At 38.9% G+C, this 15,416-nt stretch overlaps 1 protein-coding gene across 1 annotated transcript; it reads left to right on the top strand.

The window, feature by feature from the left end:
- Positions 1-7,320: 7,320 nt before the first annotated feature.
- On the top strand, positions 7,321-14,476 carry LOC139123223 (uncharacterized). Its single transcript, XM_070689339.1, has 2 exons — positions 7,321-7,832; positions 11,137-14,476. Exons 1-2 carry the CDS (start codon positions 7,380-7,382, stop codon positions 11,665-11,667), a joined length of 984 nt encoding a protein of 327 aa, XP_070545440.1. The 5' UTR covers positions 7,321-7,379; the 3' UTR covers positions 11,668-14,476.
- Positions 14,477-15,416: the final 940 nt, after the last annotated feature.

The raw sequence follows: 15,416 nt of genomic DNA on the forward strand, positions 1-15,416 counted from the left end.
GCCCTACTTTATAAGATTATTAAGAAAACTAGTGATTGGCTAGGTTATTTTGGTGGTGTAGTTCTACCTCACGAGTTCTCGGTAACCAAAGACAACGACAACTACTGTGCTTGCTTTCCAAGCATTTCTTTGTGGCCAAACCATGTGTTGTGCAACATCGTATATTTACTGCACGGCAAACGATCTCATACGCCCGGGATCATGCCATTCACACTCGACGACGAATTCAGTGTACAAGTTACAACTACAACACACCTAAGCTCAAATTATCGAAGAAATTCATCTGTGAAAAATATCAGAAATTCATATTTAAAAACGTGAGCGGTAGAATGTTTGACTGTGCGTGGCAGGGCGTGACCTTGGACACAGTACAGTCGGTCAATCTACATTTACAGATTGCTGGGAATATAAATGTACAGTGAAATACTGAGACAGGATTATGGAGAACAATTTTCCATGTTTAATACGGGCATAAATTTGAGGGTTTTGAATCTCATGCCAAAGCTATGTCAATGATTTAAAGTTTTCGGCTGTATACATGATTGGATTCGGAAAACACCACACTAGAACACTAGCAACAGATCATACACATTTTCCACGGGTTTCTCGAGGTTTCGGCACGTAGTTGGTTTCGGCCGGAAATTTTTTACAACCCCGATTTATTTGGCCCTGACAGCCTAGCCGTTTCAACCTTTATCAGCGTAGCCTATAGTCTATATCGTCTTGTCAGGACTGACATGAGACGACAGTACGATAATACGGGCAGTGCGAGCGAGCGTTCTCTCTGAAGCCAGTGAAGGACTACCATAAACAGTACCATCATGGAGGTAGTACCATAGAGAGTAATACGGACAGTACGACTACGAGCGAGCGTATTGTCAGTACGACTGACACAATTTGCTAGAGACTTACAGCTACCGCGTACAGTCCAAAATCTAGCTAACATTTGTTCATCCTCAGAGGACGAATAGACACTGTTTTGGTCGTGGTAATCGACTACTCTAGTCGCCATTGTATTACACGCAACCACAGATCATGCAGATAGGCTGTTCCCCCCTATTGACGTCACACATCCGGGTTTGATTTTTCGCGGCAAAATGTGACTTAGCTTCGGAAAATGCACTTTTTTCCAGTAAATACGCTCTTAAACCATTTTTCTCCTGGAAATTTTTTGCTTTTGCCTTTCCAAGCATTATTTAACGAGTGAAAACAACCTTTTCAGCGATTTTATTTTTACTCTTCACCAGCCCTTTAAATGACCTACACCAACCCAGGATATATTGTGAGACAGTTTTGAAGGCTGTGAACGTAATTTTGTCATATTTGGTATCAATTTGTAGGAAAATTTGATCCAGAAAACAAAGCTGAGGTGAATTTTTTCATTGCGGACCAATTTTTGCAACTTTTCTATGTAAGACATACAAGAACTGATGAGAAATTTGGATCCAGGATAATTCCAGATGTTGTAATCACCATCCATAGTGGAAGGTATTTCACCATCTGTAACTAACTTAAGTGCTATTTACATTAGAATGATAACACTCATGGCATTAATTAAAAAATCCCCAAGGTTGTAAATATATTTCCTGTCATCTGGCGTTATGTAATACCAAGGGATGGAACATTTGATATTCAGGAGGGGGTAGGGTCTAGAAGATTGATGAGGTAGCATTACTTTTTTACCAGATCCCTTGTACATTTTTTTACCCACTCCCACCTTTTCTTCTTATCAAACCTTCTCTGTCTATTTTTTGTTGTTGACATTTGCTTATGTATTTAAGATCTGCTTGTCCCATTGCTGTAGAAGGAGATATTCATGTTCCCCAGTACCTAAGTTGGAGACCTTATTTGCTTTTGTCATTCTTGTTTTTCCTGGTTTAAATATTTCTCGAATGGACCAATTTAAACCGAATGTGAGCACACTGTCCTTGACGGTATTTTTACTATATTACAACAATATTCATTTGTGACAGAATGAGAGAGTAAATTTTACAGTAACTTGTTTTTAAATTTCCCGACATTTTAAAGCACTGGTCGAATTACGAAGAAAGCAGAGAACAACACTTCAGTGTCACGTGTTACAATATGGAGGATAGCGTCAATGGGGCAATGAAACCTACCATAGAAGCGTTTGAGTATAGCAAAAAGTCGTTGATTAAAAAGTTTGCAACAGAGAAGCTTATGTCTCAGACTTCAAAAAGCCAGCATGTGCAGTACATGCTCTAGCATTGTGAATAAGCCGGTGATAGTGGAATGTTACTGTTAAAATTAAACATAGTGAAATCAAAGTCGTTCGTCCTATCATATAGCTAAGCACATATCAATTGGGTATTCGTTTCTCGTGTAGGCAAGTCAGATCTACATTGAAATCAGAAAATTGAAATCTTCCGCAAGAGGCCGTCTTTTTTGTCAAGTTTGCCTAACGGTTTCCTTTGTATGGGAGAGTTTCGTGTGTCAGGTTGCTAAAGTAAAGCTCTGAGGAGACAGAGCTTCAATCATGAATATTAATGTTACAATAATTACCTTGGACGGGACTCGGGCTATTATCTTAGAACGTCTGACCTTTCATCTAAAGAGACATTACTTAGATTATTAAGGTCGACAACTGCAGGCGTTTCGCTAAAAACTATCATAAATATTGTTCGTTTGGGGACTTGAAATGCCATCTTAGTCACGATCATCTTTTGAGAGCTTTACAGAATTAGTAGAGAGAGTTTGATGGCATGAAATCTTGTTATTCGTGTCAAGTATCATTACGTGATGCAATCGTCAGGGTTTCAATTCAGTAAGCCTTCGTGCGATACATCTAGTCTTCTCATGATCAATGTTAGGAATTTTATCCCTGAACAATTACATGTCCCTCGATAGTAAACTGACTTTTCCAGCATGATAAAACAATTCTGCCTTACCATGTCAAGGGGCAGATTCGCTATCGTCCATGCGTGACCGCTCGCACAGAAGAGCATTATAACCACTTGCACAGAGGAACAATATTGCCACCAATGTAAAGTTGTTGAGGTGCACTTGAAGTGTTTACACCGAATGAACTGGAAGCGAAACTCCGTTACAAACTTTAAGATGAAAGTAACGCGAACTATGATTATCTGCGTGAATTTCTTGGACCTACGATTGCAATGAGACATTTGTCAGAATCAGCACTGTAATGGCCGATAAATTAAAGGTAATATGCGCCTCGAAAATGAAAGACTTAAACTTTTGCTCAAATTTTCCTCAAGAAATCTTTCAACCATTCACTTTTCAAAATTAAGAAAAAAAATCGAGGGGGGGGGGGAGAATCACCGTGCAAATTTTGGAACTAGAGAAACAAATTACACAGGATTTACCGAAATTTGAAATTCAAAATGGCCGCCATCCCTGTTTTGGAGAAAAATAATTTTTTTAAAAACTAAGACGGTGAAAGTTTTTCTAACTCAAAAGGGCTTCAAAATGAATCCCCACAAGTTGTAGATCAGAAAAGAATTAGAAGAATTTGGGAGTCAGCATTTCTGTCCGCGAGGTGCATTCTACCTTAATAACATTTTACGTATTCTTGTTGATGTGAATAAAGTCGGCCATAGAAAGCATACTGTTCCACCACTGAGATGAAGCAAAGTGGGTGTGTGGAATCAAAACATCAAGCAGTGTCGTTTTTTTTCTAAACACACACAGCATTGCATGAATCCACATAGACATAGTATATAAGCTTACATTCTAGTGAACATCTTGGGGAAATATTTCTGATGAACTGAAACCGTGACATTCATCCAGAGTAATGGACATCCAGAGTACAACTTTCTATGCAAGGAGTAAAGTTTATACAACTCTTGGAATAACTCTTGGAATAACAGGTACAGACGACATGGGAAGTGTCCACTCATAGATCAGCGACTTTCAGGCGTCTATGTCTGCTTCAATATGTAAACCAGTTTGCTTTGCTAATTCATCAAATGAAAGTAAACACTACCTGCAGTGATCGGATGACAAATGATATCATCGCTACAATTTCCTTTCCTTTTCCTTTTCGCGACTTTCTGCGATGATGATTAAAGTACACGCTATCTCGTTTCACTTTGTCGATTATTGACGAACTGCCGACATTATCTTAGTTATCAGGCCAATTGTTTTGCAATGTTCGGGCCCGTATTGATAACCTTAGTTGTTAAAGAAATTGCCCCTATATCCTACATCTTTACCTATCTGCTGCAACAGCTCCAGGTCGTGTACGTAATAATTGGAGAGCTGTTTTTTTAACTTTCTGTAGACTTTCGCCCACAATAAGCGTCTCTCTAAGTCGGCCGGTTTTGTCTATCCATCTTTGTTGACTTCCTTTGCTCCGCCACTGTACATCGCATTTTGTACGATAAAATATTCATTTCCATCAGTAGTCACCATACTTCACCCTTCGGTCACCTTTGAAGGATAACCCGAAATATCACATACATAGACCCAGTTATCCCTATAGTATGACGTCAACTATAGGTATATGACTACGATGAATCCATATTCCACGTGTGGTGGATATGGGACCCGGACTACTTTTAAAACGTAAACAAAAAATCAGCTGCTCAGTTCAGAACTTATTTTCAAATCTCTGAAATGCAACAGTGGGAGGGTAATGAAACATAAGGAAATATGGAGTATTAAAATATATGTGTAGAACACAAAATACCGTCGATACTAGAATTTTTATGAATTTGTGTTTCTTCGTCGTTGATTTCGATTGAAACGTTTGATTTGTACACCGCTGACATTTTAACGGTATGTTACCGGCATTTTGTGTTGTCTACCTCGTCAAAATTGCCCTTCTCGATGTCCATCAAACAACATAATAAGCATAGCCGATAACCCAAGACACGTACCAATCATCCCTACAGCAGTAAGAATGTTTTCTGAAGCAACATGGACGGGTTTCAAGTTCAACATCACGATCAATGCTGCCGCGGCAGTCAACCAGTCGAGCCCCCCGGGGCGAGCCGATGGAGCAAAGAGCGTACATTTTTTTTTTACAGCAATGACGATACTCCGGACTTGAGACTCATCAGAAGAAACGCTATTATATTTTTCAAGAGCGACGAGTTCACAATGTAATCAGTGCAATTAAAGGTGCAAGCTATTGTTTTGTCCATGCATATTGTGCATCACGTTTCCTGTATTGTACCTTGTTGTTGAACTTCTGTCGTCTCGCGTCTGAGCTAAGAAAGACTCGTTGCTTGTATGTTGTCTTACCGATTGAGTCAGAGCCGAACTCTGTTCTTCATTATATTTAAACACGCTCATTTTATTCGTAAAATATAAACATACAATTGACAATTTCGTAAAACATAATAATTGTTAATTTTGAAAATTTCATAAAACTTTGCAAAGAAGAATTATTTGAATGATGTTCGAATATTGACAAAATAACCCGTTCCCGCCAGCCGCGGCTGAGTGTCGCGACGTCCCGCTTGTTCGTCTAATAATTTTATGAATGAATTTTCACTAAAATTGATGTTATAGTAAGTACCAAATAAATACCTTGCATTAAAAATCCATAGACTTTCCTATTTCCGCTTGATTGGAACAAAAAAAGCCCTACGAGAGACGCTAATTATCCATAGGAGCAGCCCCGACATGTTGAGCTGACCGCAGTCAAGTCAGCTGTGACCCAGCCACGACCGCATAACACAAGCGTATGAATTCTTGTAAAATACTCCCTCTCGTTTTTTCCCAGTAATTATCATTCCTGGAAGGTTTATTCACGGAAAACTGGGTCTATGCATGTGATAAATATATAATCCCCCCGTATTCCTCACTCGTGTGTCTGCGTCGCGGACTCGTGATTCCCCGTGTAGCGGCCGTATCCCCCTCGCCTACGGCTCGGAGGGATACGGCCGCTACACGGGGAATCACTCGTCCGCGACGCAGCCACACTCGTTCGGAATACGGGGGGATTATATATAAATATCGACGACACAATAACTGCATCGTTTAATTCTATACTCTCAGTTCCAACCTGAACAATCAGATAGACAGACAGACAGTTATAATTAGTTATTTTTACCCGGCTAGATGCAATTCTGAGAAGATTTATTATTTAGAAGTCATTTTTTTACTAATACAAAATTGCCACATAGTGTCATTTTCTTTGGTCAACTATTATCGTACTTTGTTATTTTACAACTGAAAAACCCTAAAAACTAAGATTATTGTTTAGGGCACTTTTAAAGGTCGATCATTTTGTGGGTGAAGAAACACCCACACATCTGGTATAGCATTGCTCTTTTTTATAATTTGACACCTTAAGGTCAAACATTGGCGAAAATTTAGGCCCAAGCTTACACTGAAAGAGTTTGACGAGCGACACATGAATTTATCGGTGAATCGTAAATACATATTTGCACATCTTTTGTCTCCCTCGACATACCTTAACTAAAGATAATCAAAAGGGGCGGGACTTCCTTTACGAAATATGCAAACTACATGTAAGAATAAGCAGAGTTCAATTTCCTCCACTTGCGACCGTATCTATCATGATAGAATTGTGTATGTGTTACAAATGAAGTTTTTTCATCAGAAACTTTTGTTAAGACACAGAGTTCAATGCCCTACTGCATGCCAACCGCTGTATGTTAATTAGAGACTGTGACATCTGTTGTTTTTCTTCGTGGTATTTTAATTGAAGTCCGTGACATCTGTTGCTTCTCTCTTTAAGTTTTTATTATGGTAACAACATCCGGTGTTTTTCTGTTTAAGTATGATAATGAGTTAGGACGTACATTTAAAATGAAGTTTTGTTGTATTTATAGTTAAGTTAATTAATGTCTGCTGTATTTACAATTAAGTCAATAAGGTATATAGTCGGACGTTAAGTTGAGTTAGTAGCACTTAACACCGGCTGGCTCATCTGTAAGCTTATTCACTTCGGGAATAAAGACTTTTAATTGTCAACCACACGCCTCTACTCTGGTCGATCTCTGGTATCCTGCTCGTGGGACGAACAAAGATTCCGTAGCAGTAAGTGGTGGAGAACAAATGGGTAGACCAAGCAAGCTGTGGTTGATATATGACAACAAGGTCTGGTAGAAGCTACAGAACGATGGCAGAAGGACACGAAAACCCTGCAGACGAATGGCAAAGAGGGGTTGACGATCAATTGGCTAAGATACAACGAGCCTGCGGAGATACATCAGATGGTTTGGCTCCTGGTATATTCAAAGGCCGGGAAGACGAGAATGTGAGGCGATGGTGGCAGCGATACGACGCCTTCGCCGACTTTCGAGGTTGGCCAGCGGAGAAGAAAACAAAAGGGCTGGTCTGTATTTGGCTGGTGAAGCTGATCGATGGTACCAGGGCTTGACTGATGCTGTAAGAACGACTACACAGCATTAGAAACTGCCTTTATGGATCGCTTTGGCAAATGTGGTCCCTTGTGGTTGTACGATCAGAAATTATTTCAACTGAAGCAACTTTCCAACCAGACGGTTGAACAATATGCTACATCATTGAAGGAAAAGGCTGAGAAAGCTCAGAAGACGGATAAAGAACTTTTGTCCTTCTTCATCAACGGGTTGCGGCCTGAGATAAAAGCTTTCGTGGCAGGCAAAACACCAGGGGACTTTGCTGCTGCTTATGTACATGCAAAGACTGCAGAAGTGGTTACAAACATTCCTAAAGAGCAAGAGGAAATCAGCGGAGGAATGAGAGAGATAATCGGACATTTGCATGGCCTAGAGAAAGAGATAAGAGACATGAAGAACAAGGCCGAAGATCGTGAGCGGACATGGTCACGACGCAGAGATCAACGGCGACCACCACCTCGTACCTATGGAGGTCGAGCCATGAACAACGCACAGGTACAGTGCAAACGTTGTCTTGCTATAGGTCATAGTGCTCCTAATTGTCCTGGTAATGCAATTGATCCTTTTGATCAAAGAATTTGTTATGATTGTAAACAGCCTGGTCATATAGCTCGTAGATGTCCGCAACGGCGGTTAAACATGTAAGGCCGTGTTGGAGAAAATATTCAAACGGGTCATCCGACTCGGGGCCAAAATTTCGCAATTGTACGACTCGAAATAACGAGAGTAATTTTGGTTTTCGTAATTGTATTGTTACTGATAGTTCTGATGATTTTCATGATAATTTATTGAATGTTTCAATTTGTGGTCAAAAGTTAAATTCTCTGATAGATACCGGGGCAAGCATTACAGTGGCCCCGATACGATTGTTAGATATTATACCTGAGTTAAGAAATTATAGAATTTTTAAATCTCGTTATGCATATGTACAAACTGCTGGAAAGGGCAGACTTAATGTACTAGGATTTATAAAGGTACCTGCTTTCATTGGAAACAAGCGGGTGTATTTACACATAAATTTAGTTTGCAATTTACACCATGATTTGATTTTGGGATTAGATTTCTTAAAACGACACCGAGCAGTTATTGATTTTAATGCTAAGAAATTTAAGATACAACAACCTGTATTTGTCAGGACGAGTTCTGATATAGTTTTGTCTCCTGAGACTGAGTTTATAGTATCTGTTAAAACGCCTCACACATATCCTGATGGAGTTGTTGGTTGTATTTCTCATTGTAAAAGTCGATCGAATTCAGATATTTTAACAGCTCGAGGGTTAACATATTCTGATAAAAACAGAATTCCTATCAGAATTTTCAATGCATCTGAGACAACAGTTAAAATAAGAAAGAACACAATCGTTGGAAAATTTTACCCATTACAAAAAAACAGTTTAATGATTAATTTGATTGAACCTACTATTAACGACATTTCTACTGATAGCAACAAGGCTGTAAATGACCATGATTATTTATTTAATCAGTTAAAACTTGACGAATTAGACTTAACTAAAGGTCAACAGAAGCAACTTGAAAATGTGTTATTACGTAATTCTCAAGCTTTTGTTGACTCCAGTGGCAGGCTTGGGCATTGTGATGTAATTAAGCATAAAATTCAGTTACAAGAGAATGCGGTTCCATTTCGTCGCCCCCCTTATAGAGTGGCTTTTGAAAAAAGACAAGAATTAGAAAGACAGGTTGAAGCATTGTTACAGCAAGGTATAATCAGTAACAATACAATTACGAAAACCAAAATTACTCTGGTTATTTCGAGTCGTACAATTGCGAAATTTTGGCCCCGAGTCGGATGACCCGTGTGAATATTTTCTCCAACACGGCCTTACATGTTTAACCGCCGTTGCGGACATCTACGAGCTATATGACCAGGCTGTTTACAATCATAACAATTCTTTGATCAAAAGGATCAATTGCATTACCAGGACAATTAGGAGCACTATGACCTATAGCAAGACAACGTTTGCACTGTACCTGTGCGTTGTTCATGGCTCGACCTCCATAGGTACGAGGTGGTGGTCGCCGTTGATCTCTGCGTCGTGACCATGTCCGCTCACGATCTTCGGCCTTGTTCTTCATGTCTCTTATCTCTTTCTCTAGGCCATGCAAATGTCCGATTATCTCTCTCATTCCTCCGCTGATTTCCTCTTGCTCTTTAGGAATGTTTGTAACCACTTCTGCAGTCTTTGCATGTACATAAGCAGCAGCAAAGTCCCCTGGTGTTTTGCCTGCCACGAAAGCTTTTATCTCAGGCCGCAACCCGTTGATGAAGAAGGACAAAAGTTCTTTATCCGTCTTCTGAGCTTTCTCAGCCTTTTCCTTCAATGATGTAGCATATTGTTCAACCGTCTGGTTGGAAAGTTGCTTCAGTTGAAATAATTTCTGATCGTACAACCACAAGGGACCACATTTGCCAAAGCGATCCATAAAGGCAGTTTCTAATGCTGTGTAGTCGTTCTTTACAGCATCAGTCAAGCCCTGGTACCATCGATCAGCTTCACCAGCCAAATACAGACCAGCCCCTTTTGTTTTCTTCTCCGCTGGCCAACCTCGAAAGTCGGCGAAGGCGTCGTATCGCTGCCACCATCGCCTCACATTCTCGTCTTCCCGGCCTTTGAATATACCAGGAGCCAAACCATCTGATGTATCTCCGCAGGCTCGTTGTATCTTAGCCAATTGATCGTCAACCCCTCTTTGCCATTCGTCTGCAGGGTTTTCGTGTCCTTCTGCCATCGTTCTGTAGCTTCTACCAGACCTTGTTGTCATATATCAACCACAGCTTGCTTGGTCTACCCGTTTGTTCTCCACCACATATTGCTACGAAAACTTTGTTCGTCCTACGAGCAGGATACCAGAGATCGACCAGAGTAGAGGCGTGTGGTTGACAATTAAAAGTCTTTATTCCCGAAGCGAATAAGCCTACAGATGAGCCAGCCGGTGTTAAGTGCTACTAACTCAACTTAACGTCCGACTATATACCTTATTGACTTAATTGTAAATACAGCAGACATTAATTAACTTAACTATAAATACAACAAAACTTCATTTTAAATGTACGTCCTAACTCATTATCATACTTAAACAGAAAAACACCGGATGTTGTTATCATAATAAAAACTTTAAGAGAGAAGCAACAGATGTCACGGACTTCAATTAAAATACCACTAAGAAAAACAACAGATGTCACAGTCTCTAATTAACATACAGCGGTTGGCATGCATGGTGATGATGATAATTCATTTTGTGAAGGTCAACAGACAGATGATGAAAATGACGATAACGCCCAGCGATTAGTGGGCTTAGACAGTGAACGAACCCAGGAACCATTTTATGAAGTTGAGAGAATCTTAAAGGGTCGTTATAGAAATAATAAATTGCAACATTTAGTGAAATGGAAGGGATATTCACATAAAAGTAATACTTGGGAAGATGAGGAAAATTTAAATGACATTGCAAGAGAATATCTTAGGCAGCATCCAGTAAAAATATCAGGAAAACCAGTAATAATGTATCTTCAACATTTAGGATAGAGAATAAAACTGGCTGAAGGCCACCCTGTTGTCATGTGAATGAGTCCGATGAAGGGTGTAATAGTAAGGTATGATTGTCGTGAAAGGAGGCCTCCGATGTGTGTGTGTGAGTGATGATTGGCATGGGTGTTGCCTTCACCATTTAAAAAAAAAAATGACCAAATGGAGTGAATAAATAATTAATAAATATCGAGAAAGTAACTTTGATGACGTTGTTATCGTGAGGTTTTTTGTTTTTCTTTTTACTTTTATAGGAACTTTTGTGCTTAGGAGTTCTCCTGGTTCTCTCCTTGTGTTCCAATGTGATTAGCGAAAAGGTAGATCCAGATATGGTTATTCGTCAGAATTTTGGAGTTATCTTTGAACCTGTAGGGTTAGTGGAAGTTGCTCATTCTTATTGGCATGTAACTTTTACGATCCCTCGTTTACACTTTACCGGTCTTGACAAAGTTATAACTGAAATGCCCGTCGAATATCCTTGTAGCCATCCTCCATTTCCATCTGCTTGTTCAACTCATGATCAGTCTATTCAGTCTTACCAGAGAGAGACAGTTCAATTACTCAGAGACGCTCAACGAGTTAGACATGAAATTAGTGACGTTTTAGGGACGACAAACTTGGAAGATAATATTAGAACACGACATAAACGAGAATCTTTGTTGCCTTTTATTGGCAAGTTATCAAGTCATTATTTGGGACTGCGACAGCTAAAGACGTACAAATTTTGGCCAAACATGTCCAGGAAGTCGAAACCTCAGTACAAAGGAACAGACGTTTTGTTTTAAATATTGAGAAGGATTTAAGTTCAATAGTCCGTCTCACAAATCGTAGAATAGATAACCTATGGCATTCATTCAACGAAACTCATTCAAATATTATGACTTTGACTTTAACCATAGAGTCGTTTCGCGATGTTCTAAACATGGGATCTGAGAACTTAGACTTATTGGGCAATGAGGTTAGGTTAATACACAAGATTCTTTATACGTACATTGAGCTGAATAGACGTTCCACCTATTTGTTACGCCTTCACTTCTATTTTAAGCAGAAAGTCGATTAGCTGCTTTGAAATCTCTTGTCCAGGGGCGCCTTCCTCCTGAATTAGTAAGTACTTCTGATATTAAACGCGCACTAACATCTGTAGAGCAAATTCTTGGTCGGACATATCCGAATTTTCGAATTGCCCATAGACGTCCAAAATATTATTATGAACAAAAACAGGTCCTTTACTATCACACCCATTCCAATTTGTATATTAAACTGGCGATTCCGTTGACTAATATGGACACAATACACCAGTTATATCGGATTTTATCCTTTCCTGTGCAATTACCGGACTCGTTTGAAAGTTCAAACAGTTCAAATGTTTTATTCAGTGGCTATACTGAGATCACAGGATTACCCTCTTATTTTGGAGTTGCGACTGATGGATCGACGTATTTCGAATTGTCAACCGATGAATTTTCTAGGTGTAAAGGAGATAGGATCAAACGGTGTGTTACTCCGTTCAAAATCTATAAGAAACACTTCAAACGTTGTGTTTGGCATTTATATGTAAATGATGTTGATAACATTCCAAACGAGTGTCCAGTGGTGTTAAGTTTGAGTCCCGATGTTAGCGCAGATATTATTCAGTTGCCCAATTCTAAAGTCTTAATCCAAGGATCCACTAAAGATTGGGAACTACGGTGTTATAATAAATCTGTTATTCCAATAACCCCGTGTAAATTTTGCATAGTTGATGTTCCTTGTGATTGTGAAATTCACTCTAATGATCTTTTTCTACCAGCTGTCATTACAAATTGTCAGCCTAACTCTTCTTTGTCAACAATTCACGCTGCTAATGTAGTCTATTTAACGACCCTGTATTCTTTGAAACATGTTGCTAATTTCACGGGAATAGCTACTTTCGAGCATCCTTGGTTAGCGCAGATACCCGACAGTTTGCTTACACAAAGGAATTGGAATCGTTCACTGGCCGTTGACAAAGCTGTAAAACTAGATTTAAAGAGGACGGCCGAAGTATTACGTAATCATGAGCGAGTTTTTATGTCACCTATAGATGAAGCTGCTGACTTTTATAATTGGGGCGATGTTTTGTCTCCTTCCTTTTCTATTAAATTAATTATACCCATAGGCATAACTACCATATTATCTCTATTAATTCAAATTTATATAATTCTTAAGATGAGAAATCTGCAAAGCCCAATTCTAGTTTCTAAGGCTGTAAAAGCTGTTCAGGGACAACTGAATCCATATCAAGCCATTTGGCAGCTTACAACAACAGACACGCCTCAGAATTCCACTGAAGTTTTTTACTCCTAGTATTTCTCCAAGTTTCAGTACAGACTCGTTTTTCACTATGTTAGTTGTTGTTCTACTTTTATTTCTTTTGTACAAACTATTTAAATTCTGTAAGCGCTTAGAATTTCCCTTTTTGTGTGCCGCTGTCCCTGCAGTGGTGAATCGATTCAAAAGGACCCCTAAGACGAAATTATTTCTCCAGATTTTCACTCATACTAAAACTATAACCATTTTCGTTCAGGAAGTCATTTACTCTCCCTCCTTCCTACGGATGACAAGCCTAACTAGTACAGACCTTGAGGTTGTTACGGGTTTTTGCTTTAGAAATTATTTAGAGGTTAATTGGGATCCCCTACTTGTTAATCGAGGTGGCAGAAAAACGCCCTTTTTGGAGGTTCAGTGTGATCTTCGTCAAAGACTCCCATTATCTTATTTATCTTATCGGAGGTTGTTAAAAATGTTGAAGCAAGGTTCTCGAGTTAGACTTTTAGCCGGTCGTTCTGACGATGCTCTCTATATTGAAGTCCCTATCGGCTCTCCTGATCAGGCGTCAACTAAGCTCGATAAAATTCATTCTGAGGTGTTAAATGTACAAGAAGTAATCATGGAACTCAAATTATTTCTTAGTGCACCCTCTGCTTACAATAGCCCTCCTCGTAAGTATGATAGTGATACAACCCTTTATCATAACGAAATCGAAAGCGGTCAACAGACTGTTAAAAGGAAACTTCAAAAGGCAAAACGACAACAGTTAGCGGATAAACAAAAGAAAGGCAAATTAATTAAAGAGAAACATGAATATCGTAATATCCCAACACAGTATCAAAGGATTCAGTTACAATATGGCAAAGGTTCACTGAGTCCTGATATTAAGCAAGCTTTAGAATCAAAGGAATCGACATCTGTTTTGGTACATGAAGGCATGCCAACCAATATTGTACCTTTATCGCAAGATATGCATGCTCAAGCGACTAAAAGGAAACATGTTCAATTTGTCGGTGAAGAGATTCCACCCACCGAAATTAAGGAGTTAGAAAAATCTCCAAATCCAGAATTTGTAGAGGAGGCCGTCGATCAATTCGGTACCCCTCCTTAAAATTCGAGTTTTCCCGGGGAAATTTGGAGTCGATAAAAGGTGTTAGAAGAATTACGAAGTAACATTAATAAGTATTATTTTATTTAGGCGCCGTATACGTATTTTATTGTCTTAATTAGTATATAGATTTTTCCTTTTCTATAATTATTGACGAAATTATCGGTGATGGGATAAAAAGTAAGCGCAATTATTTTTAGGTATACGTAAGTGAGATTTGTAGAGTTGATAGATTTACTGCTATTATTGATATGTAAGTTTTATTGTGAAAGAATTGAAACAGATATTGATATATTATTATTATTATAATTATTATTATTATTATTATAGTTGTTGTTATTATTAATTCTTGATAGAATAGTTAAGTTTATTGAATAATTATTTTGCAATACGAGGACGAATTGCTTTAAGGGAGGGGAGTGTTACAAATGAAGTTTTTTCATCAGAAACTTTTGTTAAGACACAGAGTTCAATGCCCTACTGCATGCCAACCGCTGTATGTTAATTAGAGACTGTGACATCTGTTGTTTTTCTTAGTGGTATTTTAATTGAAGTCCGTGACATCTGTTGCTTCTCTCTTAAAGTTTTTATTATGATAACAACATCCGGTGTTTTTCTGTTTAAGTATGATAATGAGTTAGGACGTACATTTAAAATGAAGTTTTGTTGTATTTATAGTTAAGTTAATTAATGTCTGCTGTATTTACAATTAAGTCAATAAGGTATATAGTCGGACGTTAAGTTGAGTTAGTAGCACTTAACACCGGCTGGCTCATCTGTAGGCTTATTCGCTTCGGGAATAAAAACTTTTAATTGTCAACCACACGCCTCTACTCTGGTCGATCTCTGGTATCCTGCTCGTAGGACGAACAAAGTTTTCGTAGCAATATATGGAGGAAGCACTGTATATGGAGGCGAGCATAACAGGTGACCACACGTTAATATGCAAATAAGCACAAACAAAAACGTGTGTTTTTCCGGTAACGCGCCCCAGAAAATTGGGATGGGTAGGTCGGAGATCTTTTTATTTTCATTTTTGTTGGCTGAGGTCCATAAAATACGGTAAAATTAAGAGAATTTACCAGATTGTTTTTTGAAAATGCAAAAAAATGCCCGGGGGCCTTGTAGGGTCGGTCA

Source organism: Ptychodera flava, chromosome 22, assembly GCF_041260155.1.
Source record: "Ptychodera flava strain L36383 chromosome 22, AS_Pfla_20210202, whole genome shotgun sequence".
Classification (NCBI taxonomy): domain Eukaryota; kingdom Metazoa; phylum Hemichordata; class Enteropneusta; family Ptychoderidae; genus Ptychodera; species Ptychodera flava.

Coding starts and splice junctions, on each gene's coding strand:
- LOC139123223 (XM_070689339.1), top strand. CDS start 7,380: ATGGATCGCTTTGGCAAATGTGGTCCCTTGTGGTTGTACGATCAGAAA. Junction 7,833..11,136: donor GAGCCATGAACAACGCACAG/GTACAGTGCAAA, acceptor TTACTTTTATAG/GAACTTTTGTGCTTAGGAGT.